General features: G+C 34.9%; 3 protein-coding genes across 7 annotated transcripts; 2 read left to right on the top strand and 1 right to left on the bottom strand.

Moving 5' to 3' along the window:
* The first annotated feature begins 1,005 nt into the window (after window positions 1–1,005).
* Window positions 1,006–4,602, top strand: LOC130806528 (BTB/POZ domain-containing protein At3g19850-like). 2 transcript variants are annotated; one of them, XM_057671656.1, is made up of 2 exons: window positions 1,006–1,419; window positions 3,462–4,602. In XM_057671656.1, the coding sequence occupies exons 1-2, from the start codon at window positions 1,357–1,359 to the stop codon at window positions 3,765–3,767; spliced, it is 369 nt and encodes a 122-aa protein (XP_057527639.1). In that variant the 5' UTR covers window positions 1,006–1,356; the 3' UTR covers window positions 3,768–4,602. The 2 variants fall into 2 exon arrangements, with proteins under 2 accessions (XP_057527639.1, XP_057527638.1); XM_057671655.1 differs by lacking the exon at window positions 3,462–4,602 and adding an exon at window positions 2,719–3,455 and having other exon boundaries at window positions 1,044–1,419.
* LOC130806526 (thymidylate kinase) lies at window positions 3,058–21,147 on the top strand. 2 transcript variants are annotated; one of them, XM_057671651.1, is made up of 7 exons: window positions 3,058–3,103; window positions 11,893–12,215; window positions 12,347–12,724; window positions 19,310–19,421; window positions 19,693–19,752; window positions 20,126–20,230; window positions 20,576–21,139. In XM_057671651.1, the coding sequence occupies exons 2-7, from the start codon at window positions 12,178–12,180 to the stop codon at window positions 20,690–20,692; spliced, it is 810 nt and encodes a 269-aa protein (XP_057527634.1). In that variant the 5' UTR covers window positions 3,058–3,103; window positions 11,893–12,177; the 3' UTR covers window positions 20,693–21,139. The 2 variants fall into 2 exon arrangements, with proteins under 2 accessions (XP_057527634.1, XP_057527635.1); XM_057671652.1 differs by lacking the exon at window positions 3,058–3,103 and having other exon boundaries at window positions 11,976–12,215; window positions 12,356–12,724; window positions 20,576–21,147.
* On the bottom strand, window positions 5,896–10,570 carry LOC130806523 (disease resistance RPP13-like protein 4). 3 transcript variants are annotated; one of them, XM_057671647.1, is made up of 3 exons: window positions 10,415–10,570; window positions 8,553–9,117; window positions 5,896–8,305 (listed from the first exon to the last, which is right to left on the bottom strand). In XM_057671647.1, exons 2-3 carry the CDS (start codon window positions 9,094–9,096, stop codon window positions 6,318–6,320), a joined length of 2,532 nt encoding a protein of 843 aa, XP_057527630.1. In that variant the 5' UTR covers window positions 9,097–9,117; window positions 10,415–10,570; the 3' UTR covers window positions 5,896–6,317. The 3 variants fall into 3 exon arrangements, with proteins under 3 accessions (XP_057527630.1, XP_057527632.1, XP_057527631.1); XM_057671649.1 differs by lacking the exon at window positions 10,415–10,570 and adding an exon at window positions 9,942–10,414; XM_057671648.1 differs by lacking the exon at window positions 10,415–10,570 and adding an exon at window positions 9,880–10,403.
* Window positions 21,148–21,316: the final 169 nt, after the last annotated feature.

The raw sequence follows: 21,316 nt of genomic DNA, 5'->3' as shown, positions 1-21,316 counted from the left end.
GAATTTGAATTCCTGACCTTTTGGTTACATGAAGAAGGCCACTCCAAAAAAAAACCAATAATAAGATAAAAGGTATTAACAAATAATTGAGAAGGACTGGAAAAGACATATTTCATATTTTGGTTTAGATGTGTGTGTCTTTCTACATCAATGGCATGAAATGGAGTTGGACATTTCGATACTGTGCCTTACAATTGCATGGATCCCTTTGTTCACATGTCATTTAATGTAATGTACAAGTATTTCACAAAACAATAAACCCAAAAAATTAATTAAATTTTTAGCTGATACGTTATCTTAAATATTTCACTTAAAAGAACGTCGAGCTTTGTGACTTAGGTAGTGCCATATGATTCACTAACTCTCTTTACGTATCAGAGTTGAAAAAACAAATTATAATCGATTTTAGACTATTTTTAATCAAATTTAAATTAATCGCTAATTTTAAAAGCGAACTAACTAATCAATTATATTACAATACAAGTCTATGTTAAATCCTTGATAAAAAGAGTAATGAAAGACAAATGATATGAGGGGAGGAATAGTATATGTTGAAGTCAAGTAAGTGGGGATACTAGACAAATGGAATAATAAGGAATAGATGGTTAGTGGTCTTAATGCAGAATAGCATGAACCCACCTCTAATATGAAACTTTGTCAGATTCTTAATCTCTCTTGCCTTCACCTACTAGGAAGCAAATACTTCTATGAAGAATACCTTGAGTATATTCTGCTATGTCTTTTTAAATTTGCTACTGAAAATAACATATTGTGAGGAAAAATATCACTTTTAATAATCAACATTAAAATAGGTAATAAAAGTATATTTTAGGTTTAATATACCCACAATTTTGATCGAGCAAAGCTAATCATCTAGATTTTCTTCATTATTGTTAAAAACTATTTCAACTAAAAGCTTATCATATTTTAACTAAACTCAATGGAATACTTCGAGCATAGAATTGATTTTTTTTTACCGGAAACTAAAAATCTAAACTAATATTTGGAGGCTCAAAATATGTTATATCTTCTATACGCTCTCTATGATAAAAGCCCTTGATTTCAAGATGTGAATGCAACTTCATACCTAACGCCAAATATTCCAACAGTATATAAGGTTGGATGAGATTACCTAATATTTTGTGGCAAATAGCAAGTATAGAGAAAGGACAGAAAAAAATATTGTCTGCTTAACTGCCACCACACTACACATGCTCTCCTACTGCCTACTTCACCTTTTGTGAACTTTCACATACAGTATAAACTTTTCCTTCTTTCCTCAAATTTCTTTCTCTCTTTCTTCGATTTTTCTATTTTTCTATTTTGGTGGCTTCATTTAATGAAAACAAACTAACCATGGCAAACCAATGTGATCTCCAAGTTCATATCAATGGTCAACAAACATTCTTTCTTAATCAGGTAATTTCTCATTAAATTATGTGCACTTATCGTTTACGTGAAGTTATCGATGATATTTGCTATAAAGGGTGAAGCGTAAACAACCTCTTTTTTTTCCCTAATTAAAAAGAAATTGCATGCAGCTGACCCTAAACCCCGCTTAGGTGGGGGTTAAGCCAATTGTTTAACCCCGCTTAGGTGGGGGTTAAGCCAATCAAAACAATTTCCTTCTATTACTAATAAGGATAAGATTGCGTGCATCTAATCCTCAAACCCTAATTAGCTACTCAGGGCTTAAGGGAGAAGCCGAGACAGTAAACAATTGTAAGATTGTGTGTATTGGACACCAAATTCCACTTAGGTGGGAGCCGAGCCAATAAAAAGAACCTTTGTTATCACTAGCAAAGAGTAAGGTAGTATACATCTAACTCCTAAACCGTGCTTAGGTTGAAGTCGATTAATGACATTAGGACAATGAAATGCAACTGATAATCACTATCTGAACATACTTATATTTACTCAAATTCCCTGCAGAAAATTGTGTCAGCTTTCTCAGGAAAGGTCAGAAAGATGATCAAACAACAAAAGAAAAAACCCTAGTTCAATAATTTATCTTTTTACCTTTAAGATTTCCCAGGTGGCTCAAATGGGTTTGAGCTTGTTTCAAGATTTTGCTACAACAATGGCAGAATCCCCATTACAATACACATCATTTCTCAGCTTTACTATACTTCAATTTTTCCGGGTATGACTGAAGAATACTCAAGTTTCAATCTTTTACTTCAAACTGAATTTCTTGAAGAAATATTTCAATGGTCTTGGACTAATCTCCTTATTTGCTTAAAATCTTGTCAATTTCTTTTTTTTTTTTTTTTTTTTTTTTTTTGCTGATTCTTGTAACCTAATTGATAAACTTATTACCAATTTGCTTGCTAAAATTGCTCAAAACCCTAATTTCCCCCTCAATTTCTCCTCAAATTCTTCATCATCATCTTCCCCTGATAGCATTTTAACATCCCAAAGATTTAACCTTTCAATTTTATCAACTAAAACTACCCCAGATTTGAGCAAACAATCATGGTGGTTTGATGACTTAGGTACTTTTTCTCCAATGGTGATTGAGAAAATAATAAGAAATTTGGGTGCATTTGGGAGTGATAATAATAGCTTATTACTCACAAAATTCTTCCTTTATTACCTAAAACAAACCCATTAATCCAAGAAAAACTCCCTAATTTACCCAAAATCTGATTACATTAGCCTTACTGATACTGCTGTTTATGGTGTAATTTTGATGGGTAAAAATGCATTTTCTTGTAGATCATTATCTTGGATAATGAAACTTGTTTCAGGGTTTGGATTGAGCAAATTTTGTAGAGATGGGTTGGAAAGATTGATTGGAAGTATGCTTGATCATGCAAAATTGGATGATTTATTAGTTTCAAATAGTGAAGGGATTAATAATGTTAGATGTGTTTATGATGTTAATCTTGTTATAAGATTAATGAGGGTTTATGTACTTTGTGAAAGTGTGTCATTAGAAAGATTAAAGAAAGTTGGTTGGTTGATTGATCAATATTTAGCAGAGATTTCTCCTGATCAAAACCTTAAGATCTTTAAGTTTATTGGTGTTGCTCAAAGTTTGTCTGATTCTTCAAGGGATTGTTTTGATGGAGCCTATAGAGCCATTGATATCTACCTTGAGGTGAATTTCTTTTACCTATTGAACTCACTCGTCCCGATATAATTGCTACATTTTTCTCTTTTCTGTGCGGACTTGTTTGATGACTATGTAGTACTCTAATCGAAACGAGTTTTCATCTTATATATTACGTTATTTATTACTCGATTGTGCTTTTGAAAATTGCTACACAATAATCATAAATGATAAAACTCTCATTTATATCATTATAATTTAGTGAATCCAAAGGTATGACTGTTCTCGAGATAAGAGTTCATTATCATTGTGTTACATTCATAAGCTTTGTAGTATATAAGTAAAATAATTTGAGTAATTAGATATTGTAATGTGCTAATATTTAGATAAATGACTAAAATTGCAGTCTCACCCAACAATCTCATTAGAAGAAAGATCAAGGCTATGTAGATGTCTAAACTATGAAAAACTATCCCTAGAAGCATACAAAGACCTTGCAAAAAACCCAAGAGTCCCTCCAAGGCTAGCTGTTCAAGCACTTGCCTCTCAAAAACATACAAATTATGACAATGACAAAGCAATTGAATTTTACGACAAAAGTTCTCATAAAAGTAACAACAGCAACAACAATAACAATGACAAACATATTTTTACATATGAACAAACGACAAGAACTCAACATCATCATCAATATCAAGATCACGAAGATTGAGATCAAAAAGATCAAGATCATGAAGATCGAGATTGTTGTCATTTAGAGCATATAATGGTCATCGTTTAAATTAAATAATCAATTTGAATAAATTGATTTGAGAATATCCCAAGGTTGCAAAGTTTATGTTTTTAGCAAAAAGTAATGTTCACGGATCGTGAAACAACTTGCGGCTCGCTAGAAAGGAAGGAAAAACTACTGTTTTGCGGTAACAGCAGGTCGCGGCCCGCGCGTTTCGCGCTGTTTTGCGGATTCTTCTTTGCAAAGTTAGTTTATCCGTTTGCTAGTTATAATGTAACTACCAACGGTTAAATGTGGTTATTTTAACCGGATATATTGGGATAGATTGATTGAAAGACGACATTAGTTCGTGAACCAATCTTGTGTCTCATGGAGTAACATGTTGCTTCGTGAAAAGGTGTAAGCTATTCTATAAATATAGAAGGCTTGTGTGGTTATTTTCGATATGGAATTTCAGATTTCTTTTCTTCTCGAGCACTTTACATAGAGAATTTGCAATCCTCGATTGTAATTGTCTGTATCTTCTTCCATTTAAGTTTTCCTTACATCGTTCTAAATTCCTTATGCTAGGAATTTAGTGTAATTCTTTGTATCTCAGAACATATTTCCGGTTTATTCTCAAGCACCGTAGTAGGGATGAAATGATGTTTTAGGAAAGAGCATCTCGCCTAGAATTAATATCAAGTTCAACAAAATCTTTTTGTTACTTTATTCGGGATTGAAGATCATTTTCTCGGAGTTCTCGGTGGTGTACATAAGCATAGTTCTACAAACTTATAACTTTATTTTATTGTTTATTTAATAAATAAAGTATTACAACAGAGATCACGAGGATGAGGATGAATACATCTCAGAAGTGAAGATATGAAGTTGAATATGCAAAGAATGCAATATAGGGTGTTGGAATTGGAGAAATTGTGTAGGAAATGAAAGGTCAAATGTCCAAATTAGTGAGGAATAATACATCTTTTAGTTCCCCTACATATAATAGACCTTCTAAACTCTATTAATTTCCTTTTTTTTGTAATTCTTTTTATCGTTTACATTTTTACAATTGTATAAGATGGTTTGTTTCCTTTTTATTTTTTCTCCCTATATTTTCCTTTTTTTTTTAAGTTTTTTGCTCTTTTTAATGGCACAAATTTGTAAATTTAAGGGTATGTTTTGATATATGCAATAATAATAGGAAAATTTGCAAAGAAACACCTTATAAAACCAGTTTTTTTGTAAAAAAATACCTTTTAAAATTTTTTTGTAAAAAAACACCTTTTAAGAGACTTTTTGTTAAGAAAAACACCTTAAATAAGTTTTCGGTGACTTTTGTCAACTTTCCGGCGTTGAATGCCATTTGAGCTCAAAAGTCAATGCCTGAAAGTTGACAAATGGCAAAGTCAATGCCGGAAAGTTGACAAAAGTCACCGGAAACTGATTTAAGGTGTTTTTTTTTAATAAAAAGTCTCTAAAAGGTGTTTTTTTACAAAAAAAATTTTAAAAGGTGTTTTTACAAAAAACTGGTTTTGTAAAGTGTTTCTTTGCAAATTTTCCATTATAATAAAATAGGAGTTATTGGCTCAATAAATTTTTCCAATCTTTGGCTTAAAGGGAAATACATGTTTATTTAATAAGACAATTTTCTAAAATCAAAATAGAGTGTATGTTTACCTCAACTTGTCTGTATAAAAATTTATGTAGGGAAGCCTTAGCACACCAATTTAAGTGTGTCACTATGTGACTGAAAGGTCAACGGTCTCTTACAGAAATGCAGGATATTATTTGTCTTCATTACACGCATGTGGTGAGAGTGAGGCTCTTCCTCAGACCCTCACTCTGTAAGGAAACGCTGTGCACGAAGCTACCGTTTTTACATTATAGACTATAGTCCATCATAATCCCGACCTTGATTTCCTTAAAAAAACTAAAGTAATCGTACTAAAAATTAGTTTCTCAATATATTACATTACATTACTCTAATACGAGTAAGTGGCTTCCACCTAGGGTGAGGTTTGAGTGGTCAGATGTAAGCAACATTTTCATTGTTTATGATAACACTAACAAATAAGTTGTTTCCGATTATCCCTTGGTAGTAAACATCATGTACAACCTCACATAAACAAGAAGTGCACATAAATTAATAAGTCATTTTATTATAGTTTATTGTAGTCCAAAACCAAAGAACCACATATCTTTGACCTCAACGAAAAAAGAAACATAATTTCTCAATCTATAAAAGGACACAAATTGAAGCTTGATAAAGCAATTCATCTCAGGTTCTAGTACTCATTGGTTATATAGCTACCCATAATCCAAAGCCATGAATGTACTGTATACAAAAATGATACAATAGGAAAAAGCACATAATGCTCAAGGGCCAAGGCTAACAAGATATAAAAGGGCCGCTTGGTGCACAAAACCTCCCCACAAAGCAAGGGTCAAGAGAAGGGTCAAACCACAGGAGTGTAAGGGACACAAACTTTACCCTGTATTTCCGTGGCATGCTGCTTCTAGAAGGATCCAGAATGCTCGTCGTTGTTAATTATTCCGATCCTCCTTCCACACACCACCCCTAAAAGCGACTCCCTCTATTGGGAACGACACCAGTTCTGGAGACCAGCAAGCGTTCACTGTCCGTAACTTTGGCATTACACCCTGAATTTGCCCCCAGTCCACACTTAAATGAGACAGTGAATCCAACTTCATGCCCTTGATTTCCCAAGACGTTTCACCGTTGCCCCAAAAACTTTGATTCAGCCACGCTAGGTTCCCTCCACATATTGAAAGATACGATAGCACAGGCAATGAAGTCGGGTTAAGCCATTTCGGGCTGATTTTTCCCGGGTAAAATTTAAGAGACAGCTCGTGTAACTGTAACGGTGGACTGATTTTCTCGAGTTTAGACACGAGTTTATCGCTCTCGAAGCTGTTAAAACAGTTTATTGTCAAAATCTGCATCTCTTTTAGGCCAGTTAAGGCGTTAGTCTCATCATCATCGTCGATTTCATCAGCTCGAGTCAGGTGCAGTTCTAGTATCCTGAGTCGACTTAAGCTTCGCAAATCGGAGATTCTAGAACCTTCAACACCCTCCCGAGCTGGCTTGAACCCCAACATGACTTCAAGATTTGAAAGCCTCCCCAACCCTTTTGGTAGAAACTCGAGGGACCCACAATGGCTCACGTCAAATACGACTAGATTCTCGAATGTCATCACAAAAGGAGGAAGAGATTTCAGACTCTGACAGTAACTTAAATCCAATATTTGAAGGTTACTTAGTTTCTCCAATGTTTGAGGAACTTGAGTCAATGGATGAGTGTTGCTTAAATTGAAGCACGTCAAGTGTTTTAGGGAGCCAATTTTGCCGAGTAGGTGAGCAAGCGACACTTGAAAGATCGATTTCGACAAATCCAACACTCGCAAGTACTTAAAATCACAAAATTTATACCCTATAGTCGAAGGAATTTTGTTCACTTCACCACTTTTCGGAGTGGATATTAATGCCCGCGTTTTTTTGCTTGTTATTATCGGCTTTTCTTTAGCATCGGACGTCAGTCCCTGGTGACGATAATGTGCGGTGCTTGATCCCGCAAAAGAATTTTCCTCCGCGATGTTGATTACCTGATCTCGAACCATATCATGAACTTTACATGTTGCTATCTTTCCGTTGTAGTCCCATTCAACCACCTCAACTAAGCATCTATTGTTCAAACCGGAGAAACAATCCTCGCTAGCTTCGGTTGCTAGCCTACTATTCCTCTGAGGCACAAAACCCTCCCCAATCCACCATCGGACCAATTGGTCTTTACTTATCTCACAATCCTCGGGATAAATCGAAAGGGAGAGGAAGCACAACTTCAAATATGATGGTAGCTCATCGTAGCTACACTGAAGGGATGCCATGACCGAGTTGTCGTTAACAGCTAATTCATCCCGAAAATGATCAGCAATTCGCCTCCACTCGTGATAATACGGGTTTTTGCATAGCATCATTCCTCCAACCGCCTTGATCGCCAACGGAAGACCTCTACACTTAGAAACAATCTCTTTTCCGATACATTCAAGTTCATTTGACGTACAACGACCATTACTTTCGGCAAAAGCCACATTACAAAAAAGCAACCAACTATGACCTTCACCAAGGACTTTAGGTCGATGAATTCGTGCTTCCTTTACTAGCATTTGTCTCGCAACTTTCTCGATTCGAGTAGTCACAACAATACAACTCCCTTTTTCTTTTGGTAGCCCTTCGTAAATTCTCCGCCACCATTTCGTATCCTCGCTCCACACATCATCCAACACAATCAAAAACCTCTTGCCTAAAAGGTATTGGTGTATCCTCTTTAGTAAGTCACCTCGATCATCCCCAATGTTGGCATCTCCGAGATTTCTCAACATACTCCTCATTATCTGCTCTTCGGTGAACTTTTGCGACACCGATAGCCAAATTCTCTTCTCGAAAAGGATTTCGACTTCTTTATCGTTGAAAACTGTTTGCGCAACCGTAGTCTTTCCTAATCCACCCATACCTGCAATCCCAACAACCATAAACTCAATTGATTATAATGATCATAATCATATGTTAATATTTAATTAAATCAAACCAGTGTCACATGATCCGCTAGCTAATTGAAAAAAGTAAATTATGGTCAATTTTAGGCTATTTTTGAACGATTTTGAGTGAATCGCGAATCCAAAAGGCGAACTAACTAGCGAATTATATTTCACTGAATCAAACACTTAATCGTAGGATACATTCCAATAATCCGGCCATACCTACAATCCCGACAGACATAATCCCGTTGCTATCAGCTTGAGACAACCAATCTTTGAGCTTTCTTGTATCGCCTTCTAGTCCAACAACTTGGGTATGGTCATAGACGGGAGAACTCCATCTAGGTAGTTCCTCTTCTTGCACAGTGCCTTGAATAGATTGAGAAATAGGGGTAAGGTAAGATACAATCTTATCTTTAATACTAGTGATTTTTTCCTTGATGTCCAAAAGTCGATTCCCAATATAGTACTTGGCCGGAACCTTCTTAGTGACATCAAGAAGTTTTCCCGAACTATATGACAGTAATTGGCAATCTGCAAGTATGTCCTCGGCCTCATAGACTAACTCTCGTAAATCTGCCAGAGTAACTTTCAAAGTCTCGTTTTTTCGTTTGAGCCTCTCCGCGTCCTTAATGAAGCTTTGCATGAATACGAGTTCAGTTTGTATCTTTTTAAACTCAGCCTTGTATCCAAGAAGAACATTGCCTTCCTTTTCAATGATTTTCATAAGTCTTTCCATAAATACACTGACTACTGCATCCACCATACTTAATTTCCCTCTTGAATCCTGATAGATTAAAAGAACAACAGGTGAAAATTAGTCAAAAGATCGTTCAACAAGATCACACACATTCCATTACCCAAGTTCCATTAAGTTGGTCCCACTTGGGGGGTTTCAACCGGTGTAACATAATTCGCTTTTTGATTTCATGATTCGCTCAAAATAACCTTAAAATAGCCCAAAACGGTACTTAAATTTCCTTCTAAAAAGCCAGTTGAAAATTGTACTTCAGCAAGTTAGAGACAGCAATTTTAAGAAAAGATCATTCAACAAGATCACACATCCCATTACCCCAGTTTCATTTAGTGGGTCCCGTTTGGTGGTTTAACAATGCAACATAATTCGTCAGTTTATTCACTTTTTGAAATCACAATTTGCTCCAAATGACCCTAAAGAGCACAAAATGGACCATAATTCGCTTTTTTTATTCGCCATTTGCAAGAAAATTAGTTAATTATATGACAGTGGGTTCAACATGATCTTCATTCAACTCTTGTGTTAGATAATCACAATCATTAGTGCAACAACTTCTTACATGTATCATATGGCTACTTCGAGTCCCCATATTATCAGGAAAAATCCAAACCTAACAACTTAGAGAAATAGGTTTTCAATTGATACACTTTCCATACCAAAGAAAAAAGCACAACCCCAAATCATAAAGTTATAAACAATGGTCATATCATAACTTAAATGGAGCCAAAATTTAAAAGCCTTTGATTTTAAATTATAATGTACCATAGTAAATTAGCAGGTTAAATAACATACAACGTGTCCAATAAGGATTGGAGAAATGGTCCCACCACAAATCGGGCGTAATAGAGGCAAACCTTATTGATACTTGTATTAAAGGGCAGCTAACTGCACAAAGCATAATCCGCTAAAAAGTCCCACCACAAATCGGGTGTAGTAGACCTTATTGATAATGGTATTAAAAAGGCAGCTCACCGCACAAAGCCACCGATAAAAGGTGGCACCACAAATCGGGTCTAATAAAGGCAAATCTTATTGATATTTGTATAATAGGGCAGCTCAGAAGCCATTCGATAAAAGGTCCACCACAAATGGGGGTAATAGAGGCAAACCTTAATGATTATTACATGAATCACTATAATTCCTTTTCTAATTGGTATAAAATCGGTAAAGTTCAACACTTTTAACTAATTTCACTACATCCTAATTAAACCAATGTAAAATTCCATTAAAACCCAAGAGTAAAGCACATAAAGAGCAATTAAAATAATTCAACTCCATAAATAAAATTAATATATAAAAAAGAGAGAGAGAGAGAGAGAGAGCTTACAAATTACAATGATGAAGAAAGCTTGTAGTTTAAAGATGATGGTTTGATGATTTTTGATGATTGGATATTCAAATTGAATAAGATGGAAAAAAATATCTTATTTTCAATAATTGTAGGTTAGTGAGCAATACATAGTTGACCTGGTAGTTGAAAAATTTTAAAGGCTTGACGTAGTCCCTACTATGCAAAACAATGGCAACCAAGCAAATATCAAGTTGGAGTTCTTTTGATTTAATTGACATATTTATAACAATTCTTAAACATCGCCACCCTTGATATCGGTTATTATACATCTTATTGCTTTATTGACCGAGAAAATATAAGCCAATAAGTTAAAGACGTAGAAAAAATCTACAATTTTTTATTTTGGCTTAATATCTGTTTTTTGGTTAGCGTTAAAACTGTTTACCAAATATCTATATCAACATCTATAACTTTTTACGGTCAGTTTGATAGGTGGTAATAGACGACGGTAATGGAAATGAAAAACTAGTGTAACTTTGGTTGAAAAATCTCTTAGCTACTTTGATAGTCATACTCGTCTAACTTCAATTATCTCATTTCTTCATAAAATTTATTCCAATGCATTACCAATAAAAGATGTGGTATTAAATGGTAATGAAAATTTGAAAATAAAAGAACTTTTTTGTGATCAAAGTTTCATTACCATGGGAGTGATATGAAACTTTTGATGAAATTTTACGCTATAAATCATTTTCATTACCACCATTTAATACTACCTATTAACCGGACCGTTAGTCTTATACAACTAAATCAATACCCAACTTATGCAACTAACTCAGTAACCAATACAAACAGTCAATAACTTAAACAGACCAAATGGGAAAATTGAATTTGTCACAACTCAACAACTAACAATAAATTGACAAACATTTAAAAAAAACTATCCCAACCTCACTCGTTTTACATCCCAAAAAAGAGCAAATTTGAGCTATAGCCCATGCATAGACTGTTAAACGCACAACATATTGGTTTTAAATCAACTTGGGGGAAGTACTTCTACATTAGAAAATCCTACATAATTTATAAATAATTATGAAAGGACAAAATAAATAATATTAAAATAAACAACATAAGAAAAAGATTAAATAAAAATCTCAAAAGACCTCCTATAAAATAAAGACACCTGAGCGTGATTTACTACTTTCACCGTTACTAATCATTACATCCTCATTCTCGATTACAGACACAAACATAATCGATTTTATATATGATCATATGTCAAACCACCTCGAATTTAAATCAATTGCATATCACCACGTTAAAAATAAACCTAAAAGCCATGTTTGCAATATTCAAATAAATACATCGATCAAATTTAAAGTTTGAATTTTTTTATCTTTCTAGTTCTATTTTAATCTAACCCTTGATAGTAATTGTTCTTGAGGCGAGGGACTTTTTGCGGCATTTTTCTTATTCCTTAATAGTATGATTGACATATATCTTCCCTTTTATAGACCCTGATCACTGTACTTAAAAGCAGCATACACTGAGTACGATAATGATCACAAGTGAGGACTTCAAGAATAGCCGTTAGCCCGTTACCTAAAAAGAGTCTAGCCAACTCTTGGAGACAATGATTGTTTCCCGCTTTCTCTAGCACTATAAAAAAAGACTTGGATTCACCGTCAATGCTTATTCTTCCCGCCAAATCTTAGCCCATTTCTCCTTTTGATTTCAAAAACCCGGGTACTTCAATTTGGCGCTGAACTTGATGATCAAATTCCCATGAAAAGCATCAAATGCTCGGATCTTTGCCACATTTGAAGTCTCAATTACTGTTAGTCTTCTTATTTTTGTGATTTTGTCTATACCCAATTCAATTAATTTCCTTCACAACTAGAAATATCGTTTAATCCCTAACCCTAATTTTTTTATTTGCTAATTTACCCAATAACATATTTATTTCAGTTGTTTCAGACAGTTTTCAATAGCAAAACGGCCATCAATTTATTGCAGCAATCAGAAATTTCAACAAAGTTTTTCAATATCTGCTTCAAAAATGGAAATCGATGAATCCAAGAAAATTGAAATTTCTAATTCAAATTCTAGCCCTAATACACGAGGTGCTTTGGTGGTATTAGAAGGGTTAGATCGAAGTGGGAAAACTTCTCAGTCTTGTGAGCTTCTGTCCCATTTGCAGAGTGTTGGATTTTCTACAGAATTGTGGCGGTTTCCTGATCGAAATACTGCGGTTGGAAAAATGATTTCGGCTTATCTTTCTAATCAATCTCATTTGGATGATCATACAATTCATCTCCTTTTTAGTGCTAATCGATGGGAGAAAAGGTTTGTTCTTTGAAAAGCTTTTCTTTCATTTGTTTAAGTTGTAATTTATGTGTTTGATGAAATGTCTGGTACACAATGCATATGTGTTAATGATTTATTGATTGATGGAATAAAGACACTTTTTTTTTTCCTCACTCTTGATGTCATAATTTTTAATTTTGGTAACATATATTGGGGGAATATTTTTTTGCATGAGATGGATATATACTTGGTGAGATTTAAATTGGGTTGTTATCTGTGAGAAATAATTTGTTGTTTTTTCCAATTTAAAATTGCTCCTTCTATGTGCCATATGGCTAAAGAGATACAAATTTATAATGTTTTGGTTGAGTTATAATGGACCAGAGTTAAAATGATTCATCAAATTTTTTGCACTTATTATGTATGTGAAATGAATTATGCCTGTTATACGAATTAGAGTCAACCTTTTTGTTTATGACACTTCACAAGGGTAAGGTTTATTACATTTGACCTCCAAACCCTGCCTAGGTGCGGCAACTTAGTGACGTTTGGGCGATGACTATGTTGTTGTGGTTTTGTTCCATTCAAAATTTAACATGGTATGATCATGGAAAAAAAGCACTGTCGCGAATGGGTGATTTGGACCTATATCAGGCGACGGCTTAGAATTCACTACAACTTTTCCTAAACTCTGTATAGGTCACATCGGCATATTTGGGGTGATTGAACCTCCTAACTCTAGCTTAATCGCTTATATATACATATATATAATTAAGTGTCTCTAGCAAGACATACAAAGATGCTCTTTACGGAAAGTATGTTGCCTACTTGGTGCCTTTCATTGTTTACCAGGGAACATGGTGACCCTATTCGGATTCCTATATTGCATCCTCACAATGCGAAAACTTTTATGCGAAACACCCTAAAAGCGTGAATGATTAGTATTTGAAAAAGATACTTGGGCTCTATTCTTGGCTCGGCTTAGACTTCTCCAAATAGTTCCCCATTCACTTTATGGGTCCTATCTAGATATTTGGGGTTGTGAAACCTTCTTAGTTCTTACTATATTCAAATCTGTCACATATATACAATAAGGTGTGTTTACTAAGTCATACAAAAGAGCCTTTTGACCTCATTATGTGGCTTTCTTGGTGTCGTTTCGTGTTTTTTAGGGCATGTGGTGACCCAATGATGTTTTCTATATTGCATTGTCACATTGCCACAAAAATTTCTAACAACCCCTAAACGCGTGAGTGATAAAGCCTTTGAAAGGGGGTAATTTGGACCTATGTGGGGCATGGGCTCAGAGATATCTACAATATTTCGCACACTATGTATAGTTTTTTCTAGATATTGGAGGTGATAAAACATGCTTACTCATGCCAAATCTCTTATATATATATATATATATATATATATATATATATATATATATATATATATATATATATAAAATAAGGTGTGTTTAGCAAGACTTAAAAAGAAGCTCTTAAAACTCAATATATGGCTTTCTTGTTGCCTTTTATTGTTTTCTTGGGATCATTGTGATTCAATTAGGATTTCTAAACTGTTTTCTCACGTTGCAAATTTTTTTTTTCCAAAACACCCCGAAAGCGTGATTTATAGACTTTGAAAATGGGTGATTGGGCACTATCTCAGGCCCTGGCCTAAAGTGATTTCTTAATCTTTATTGGTCTTATCAGGATACCTAGGGTTATAAAACCCCGTATTCGACCCAAATTGCCCACGTATACAATATTGGGTGAATACAAGGACATAATAGGGTGATTTGGACGTATTTTTGGGACACGATTTAGAATTCACTATAACTTTTCCAGTTTTCCTAAACTCTTTATAGGTCATATCGGCATATTTGGGGCGATTTAGCCTCCTAACTCTAGCTTAATCGCTTATTTATACATAAATATGGGTCTCTTGCAAGACATACATAGACGCTCTTTACGCAAAGTGTGATGACAATTCAGTGCCCTTCATTGGTTATGAGGGAACATGGTGATCTTATTCAGTTTCTTATATTGCGTTCTCCCAATGTGAAAACTTTTTTTGCGAAACACCCCAAAAGCGTGAATGATTTGTATTTGAAAAAGATACTTGGGCTCTATTTTTGGCCCTACTCAGACTTTTCCAAATAGTTTCCCATACATTTTATGGGTCTTATCTGGATATTTGGGGTGGTGAGACCTTCTTAGTTCCTACTATAGTCAAATTGATCACATATACACAATAAGGTGTGTCTACTAAGTCGTACAAAAGAGCCTTTTGACCTTATTATGTGGCTTTCTTGGTGACGTTTCTAGTCTCCTAGGGCATATAGTGACCCTCTCTATTGCATCCTCACATTCCCACAAAAATTTCTGAAAACTATGAAAGCGTGGGTGATATAGCGTTCTAAAGGGGGTAATTTGGACCTATATTGGGCAAGGGCTCAGAATTATCCACAACATTTCGCACACTCTTTACTAATATTGAGATATTTGAGGTGATGAAACCTGCGTCCTCTTGCCAAATCTCTCATATATACAACGTGGTGTGTTTAGCAAGACTTAAAAAGAAGCTCTTAAATCTCAGCATGTGGCTTTCTTGGTGCCTTATTGTTTTCGTGGGATCATTGTGATTCAATTAGGATTTCTAAACAGTTTTCTCACATTGCAAAAACTTTTTCCGAAACACCCCAAAAGCGTGAGTTATAGCCTTTGAAAATGGGTAATCGAGGACTCTTTCGGGCCCCGGTCTAGATTTCTCCAAATTTGATTTCTTAATCTTTTATTGGACTTGTTAGGGTTCCTAGGGTGATAAAACCTCTGTATTCGACCCAACTTGCCCACACTTACAATATTAGGCGAGTACAAAGGACATATTAAGGGGGTTTTTTGCTCTTTATGGGGCCATTTATGGTTACTTGGGAATGTGGTGACCTAATGAGGATTTCTATGTTGCATTCTTACGCTGCTATAAATAATTATCAAAACGCTTCTAAAGCGTGTATTATAGCCTCTGAAATGGGGTGATTTGGACGTATTTTGGGCCACGGCTTAGAATTAACTACAACTTTTCCCAAACTCTTTATAGGTCATATAGGCATATTTGTGGTGATTGAACCACCTAACTCTAGCTTCATTACTTATATATACATATATACATTAAGGTGTCTCTGGCAAGACATACAAAGACATACTTTACGCAAAGTGTGTTGCCTACTTGGGCCCTTCATTGTTTATGAGGGAAAATGGTGACCCTATTCGGTTTCTTATATTGCATTCTCCCAATTTGAAAACTTTTTTGCGAAACACCCCAAAATCGTGAATGATTTCTATTTGAAAAAGATACTTGGAATCTTTTTGGCCCGATTTAGACATCTCCAAATAGTTTCCATACTTAATGGATCCTATCTAGATATTTAGGGTGGTGAAACCTTCTTAGTTGTTACTATAATCAAATTGATGACATATACACAATAAAGTGTGTCTACTAAATCATACAAAAGAGCCTTTTGACCTCATTATTTGGGCTTTCATGGTGTTTAGAGGTGATATATCATGCGTACTCTTGCCAAATCTCTTATATATACAATAAGCTGTGTTTAGCGAGATTTGAAAAGAAGCTCTTTAACCTCAGTATGTGGCTTTCTTGGTGCCTTTTATTGTTTTCGTGGGATCATTGTGATTCAATTAGGATTTCTAAATTGTTTTCTCAAATTGCAAAAACTTTTTCCGAAACACCCCGAAAACGTAATTTATATAGCCTTTGAAAATGGGTAAGTGGGGACTCTCTCGGTCCGTGGCCTAGATTTCTCCAAATGTGATTTCTTAATCTTTGTAGGTCTTAGCAGGATACCTAGGGTGATAAAACCTCCGTATTCGACCCAAATTGTCCACATGTACAATATTGGGTGAATAACTGTGGCAAAACTTGGACAATATTTTAGTTGGGGTGGAATTACTATAATACATCCGTACGTCTTTTACTTGGTTTTTCCACCAAGTTTAAGGTTGTGTTTTATACATATAACATTAATGATTTAACATGTTTAAGGTCATACGTGTATTATAGTAAATATTTATGATTGAAATAAAAATCAAATTAAGAAAGCATGGTTACAAAAGTTGATAATTTAGAGAATAGTGCATTATTGTTGTTGTCAAAGGTAAAGCATAATTCTAAAATGATGGAGAAGAAAAAATATAAGAATTAATCCTCTAAATCTACTTAAAAATACTATATTCAATTTTTTGTGATTTTCTTTCTTGTGCTTTTTTTTAGAGGTCAAAAGATCACTACAAATAATGGTGCCAATTGTGATATTTAACGTATAATATCATGTCATTTGTCAAATGTCACCAAAATATTATGTGACACATGTAGGAAGTTTCATAAACTAAGATTGAAATATTAGGATAATACTCTAAGAATTGTAACATTTTGATGAAGCGTCAAAAATATTGTCTCATAATTGAACCTTTTTGTAGTGGATAAATTTGTTTAGATATTAAATATATTTGATTTTTATAAACACTCTTTTTTTAATCTATTTCTTTTAGACATATTTGAAATACATTATATTGGGACTGATAAGATATATTGTAAAACCAGAAATTTGGTCTAATAGATAGGATTTTCGGCAAAAATCTCAGGGGGGGCAAAGCCCCCTCCCGCCCTCTTTCAAGTTTCGTTCTTGAATGCAAGGACTTATGAAGGGGGGTTTTTGTTCTGTATGTGGGCTTTTTGGTGCCATTTATGGTTGCTTGGGCACGTGGTGACCGAATGAGGATTTCTACGTTGCATTCTTATGCTGCTATAAAAAATTATCAAAACATCACTAAAGCGTGTATTATAGCCTTTGAAATTGGGTGATTTGGACTTATTTTCGGCCATGGCTTAGAATTCTCTACAACTTTTCCCAAATTCTTTATAGGTCATATCGACATATTTGGGGAGATCGAACCTCCTAACTCTAGCTTAATCGCTTATATATACATGAATACAATAAGGTGTCTCTGGAAAGACATCACAAAGACGCTCTTTTCGCAAAGTGTGTTACCTACTTGGTGCCCTTCATTGTTTACGAGAGAACGTGGTGACCCTATTCGGTTTCTTATACTGCATACTCCCAATGCGAAAACGTTTTTGCGAAACACCCGAAAAGCGTGAATGATTAGTATTTGAAAAAGATACTTTGGCTCTATTTTTGGCCCGCCTTAGACTTCTCCAAATAGATTCCCATACAATTTACGGGTCTTATCTAGATATTTGGGGTGGTGAAACCTTCTTAGTTCCTACTACAGTCAAATTGATCACAAATACACAATAAGTTGTGTCTACTAAGTCATACAAAAGAGCCTTTTGACCTCATTACTTGGGCTTTCTTGGTGTCGTTTCTAGTTTCCTAGGGCATGTAGTGACCCAATGATGATTCCTATAATGCATTCTCACAATGCCCCAAAATTTTTTGGAAACCCAGAATGCATGGGTTATATAGCGTTCGGAGGGGGGGGGTTATTTGGACCTATATCGAGATATTACAGATGATAAACCATGCGTACTCTTGCCAAATCTCTTATATATATACAATAAGGTGTGTTTAGCAAGATTTAAAAAGCTCTTTAACCTCAGTATGTGGCTTTCTTGGTGCCTTTTATTGTTTTCATGGGATCGTTGTGATTCAATTAGGATTTCTAAACTGTTTTCTCACATTGCAAATCATGTTTTCCGAAACACCCCGAAAGCGTGATTTATAGCCTTTGAAAATGGGTAATCGGGGACTCTCTCGGGCTGCGGCCTAGATTTCTCCAAATGTGATTTCTTAATCTTTATTGGTCTTATTAGGGTCTTATTAGGATACCTAGGGTGATAAGACCTCCGTATTCGACCCAAATTGCCCACATGTACAATATTGGGTGAATACAAGGACTTATTAAGGGTTTTTTTTCCTGTTTATGTGGCCTTTTTGGTGCCATTTATGGTTACTTGGGCACGAGGCGACCTAATGAGGATTTCCACGTTGCATTCTTGCACTGCTATAAGCCTTTGAAATGGGGTGATTTGGACGTATTTTGGGCCACGACTTAGAATTCACTACAACTTTTCTCATACTCTTGAAAGGTCATATCGGAATATTTGGGGTGATTGAACCTCCTACCTCTATCTTAATCGCTTATATATACGTATATACAAGGTGTCTCTGGCAAGACATACAAAGACGCTCTTTACGCAAAGTGTGTTGCCTGCTTGGTGCCTTCCATTGTTTATGAGGGAACATGGTGACCCTATTCGGTTTCTTATATTGCATTCTTCCAATGCGAAAATGTTTTTGCAAAACACTCCAAAAGCGTGAATAATTAGTATTCGAAAAAGATACTTGGGCTCGATTTTTGGCCCGGCTGAGACTTCTCCAAATAGTTTCTCATACACTTTATGAGCTTTAGGAAATATAGTTGAACAAATGGTTTCTCAATTGTTAATTTGTAGATATTTTTTTGATGTTGCTATCTAAGATAGACATTGCTCTTGGGTTTTTGGCATCAAATGATCTTTTTAATGGGTTCCAAATATGATGTAAACTTTATTTTATGCATAAATCATATATATGTGATTTTTGTATTGCAGAGCATTGATGGAAGATAAGTTGAAAGCTGGAACCACTCTCATTGTCGATCGTTATTCCTACTCTGGTGTGGCTTTCTCATCAGCCAAAGGCCTTAATATTGATTGGTGTAAGGTAAGTTTGTTAGTTGCAGTCTGTATTTGAGTGACGGATGAATAATCTAAAAGTTTATCTTCGTCTCATGCCTCACTTTCACATTATTATATCTCGATGTCTCGATGAACTTCAACCATTTTTCATCTAGCAATTACAACATTTTATTGTTTCAATTATGCATTTTCCGTAATATTGGAACCGTGGTTTCTATTATAACTGGATGGAAACTTAACCCTCTAAGTTCTAACCATAGATATTTACTCTGGATATGTCTATTCTTTGTGTGCAGGCTCCAGAGTTCGGATTGTTAGCTCCAGACATTGTCTTGTACCTCGATATATCACCCGAGGTACATTTGTACAATACTAACTATAGAATTTCTAAGTTACTTGCAAAAGAACATGTATCATTGATGTGGATCCTTCGGTTTCTCAAAGACACCCTGACCGGGATTTATCACTTGGTGTTTCATGGCGCATTGTATTTTTCTGTTGAGATTCCTTCAGCCTTTTGGAGACCAGATTGTTCAATCAGATTGTACTTCTTACATATAATTTGCAATGGATTATACAAATTAAGTGTCTGACACTAAAAACTACAATCAGGCATAGATAATTAGGAACAATAGTGTCTTAATCTGGAAAGCTTGATCACAAGCTGAATGCACCAAATCTGTAATGTTAGGTCAAGTATATATCCTAAATCTAGTTTTGAAAATGCAGAGAGCTGCAGAAAGAGGAGGTTATGGAGATGAAAGATACGAGCGTCTTGATTTTCAGAAAAAGGTCAGAGAGAAATATCAGGCTCTTCAAGACACCTCGTGGAAGGTATACAATTAAGAGTTGATATTTCATATATCAGTAAAATCAATGCTTTAGATTGGCTTGCTGTAACTATGGGTCTGTTCAAGAATTTCCCTTGCACAAATTCTTGTGAAAGACAGTCTCTTTTAGAGACTATCTCTAATTGGTCGGCCCATAAAGGAAAATGTAGAATAAGAATAGGTATTAAGCTTTATGGATTAGGCTTGAGAGACGTCTATAAGAGAGACGGTCTTTCAGGATACTGGTTGTTTTTCTAGTCGACGCCAACTGTCTGCCTACTTTATTCGAATTGTCTTGAAACTCGGTATTACTGCCACTGACTTTCACGATGATGCTAAATGATAACAGATTGTTGATGCTTGTTTGCCAATTGAAGAAGTCCAGAAGCAGCTTAGAGAACATGTGCTCGACTGTGTCAGGACATGCCAAAGCGGAAAGCCTCTTTCTCGACTCTGGTTAGATTAATAAGGTAGTTCTCACCTTCTCGGCTGATTATCTCCGAGCCCTTTGTTAACTGCTTGCTTGAGGAAAGTTGTATACTGCAGCCTACAGTCAGTAGTTTATCTGCTACTAGTAGAATTATAGTCATAACTCAACAACTTGTTCTGAGTTTAAAGTAGAGGTGTTTTCAACTTGTTTCTTGTGTTTTTGAACTTATGTTATATACTCCTCCGTCTATTTTACTAGGCTTCCTTTTATTGGGAATGTTATGTTTATTTTCATTAATTTTCATCAGCACATTTACTTACCTCATTTAATGTCATTCACACAATATAAATTTATTTCTTTTCATCAAAAAATCATACATTATATATGTGGATAAACTATTTTATAGAAAATTATGGACACAAAGTAATATTCAAGAGAATATTAGCTGGAAGAAAAATATCGATAGAGTGAAGAGAAAATGAGTTTATGATAGAAATTAAGAGAAAACAATGTAATTTTATTCCGAATTAAAAATATAATAAAATAATTAAAACGTCTCTAAATGTTATTGAAGTATATAACTGTTTAAAGAGGACGAAGAGATCAAGAGAATAATCACTAATGAAAGAAGCAAATACAAATGCACAAATAAAAGAAAAG

The sequence above is a fragment of the Amaranthus tricolor genome, chromosome 2 (genome assembly GCF_026212465.1).
Source record: "Amaranthus tricolor cultivar Red isolate AtriRed21 chromosome 2, ASM2621246v1, whole genome shotgun sequence".
Lineage (NCBI taxonomy): Eukaryota > Viridiplantae > Streptophyta > Magnoliopsida > Caryophyllales > Amaranthaceae > Amaranthus > Amaranthus tricolor.
Note: the sequence above shows the minus strand (reverse complement) of the source record. Positions and strands in the feature narration are given on the sequence as shown.

What these genes read in the sequence shown, in the direction of transcription:
- LOC130806526 (XM_057671651.1), top strand. Translation starts at nt 12,178, where the DNA reads ATGCTCGGATCTTTGCCACATTTGAAGTCTCAATTACT. An exon ending in TTAATATTGATTGGTGTAAG is followed by an intron (nt 19,422 to 19,692) that starts GTAAGTTTGTTA and finishes CTTTGTGTGCAG; the next exon opens with GCTCCAGAGTTCGGATTGTT. An exon ending in ACCTCGATATATCACCCGAG is followed by an intron (nt 19,753 to 20,125) that starts GTACATTTGTAC and finishes TTGAAAATGCAG; the next exon opens with AGAGCTGCAGAAAGAGGAGG.
- LOC130806523 (XM_057671647.1), bottom strand. Translation starts at nt 9,096, where the DNA reads ATGGTGGATGCAGTAGTCAGTGTATTTATGGAAAGACTTATGAAAATC. An exon ending in TATGTCTGTCGGGATTGTAG is followed by an intron (nt 8,306 to 8,552) that starts GTATGGCCGGAT and finishes TTGGGATTGCAG; the next exon opens with GTATGGGTGGATTAGGAAAG.
- LOC130806528 (XM_057671655.1), top strand. Translation starts at nt 1,391, where the DNA reads ATGGTCAACAAACATTCTTTCTTAATCAG. An exon ending in AAACATTCTTTCTTAATCAG is followed by an intron (nt 1,420 to 2,718) that starts GTAATTTCTCAT and finishes ATTTTCTTGTAG; the next exon opens with ATCATTATCTTGGATAATGA.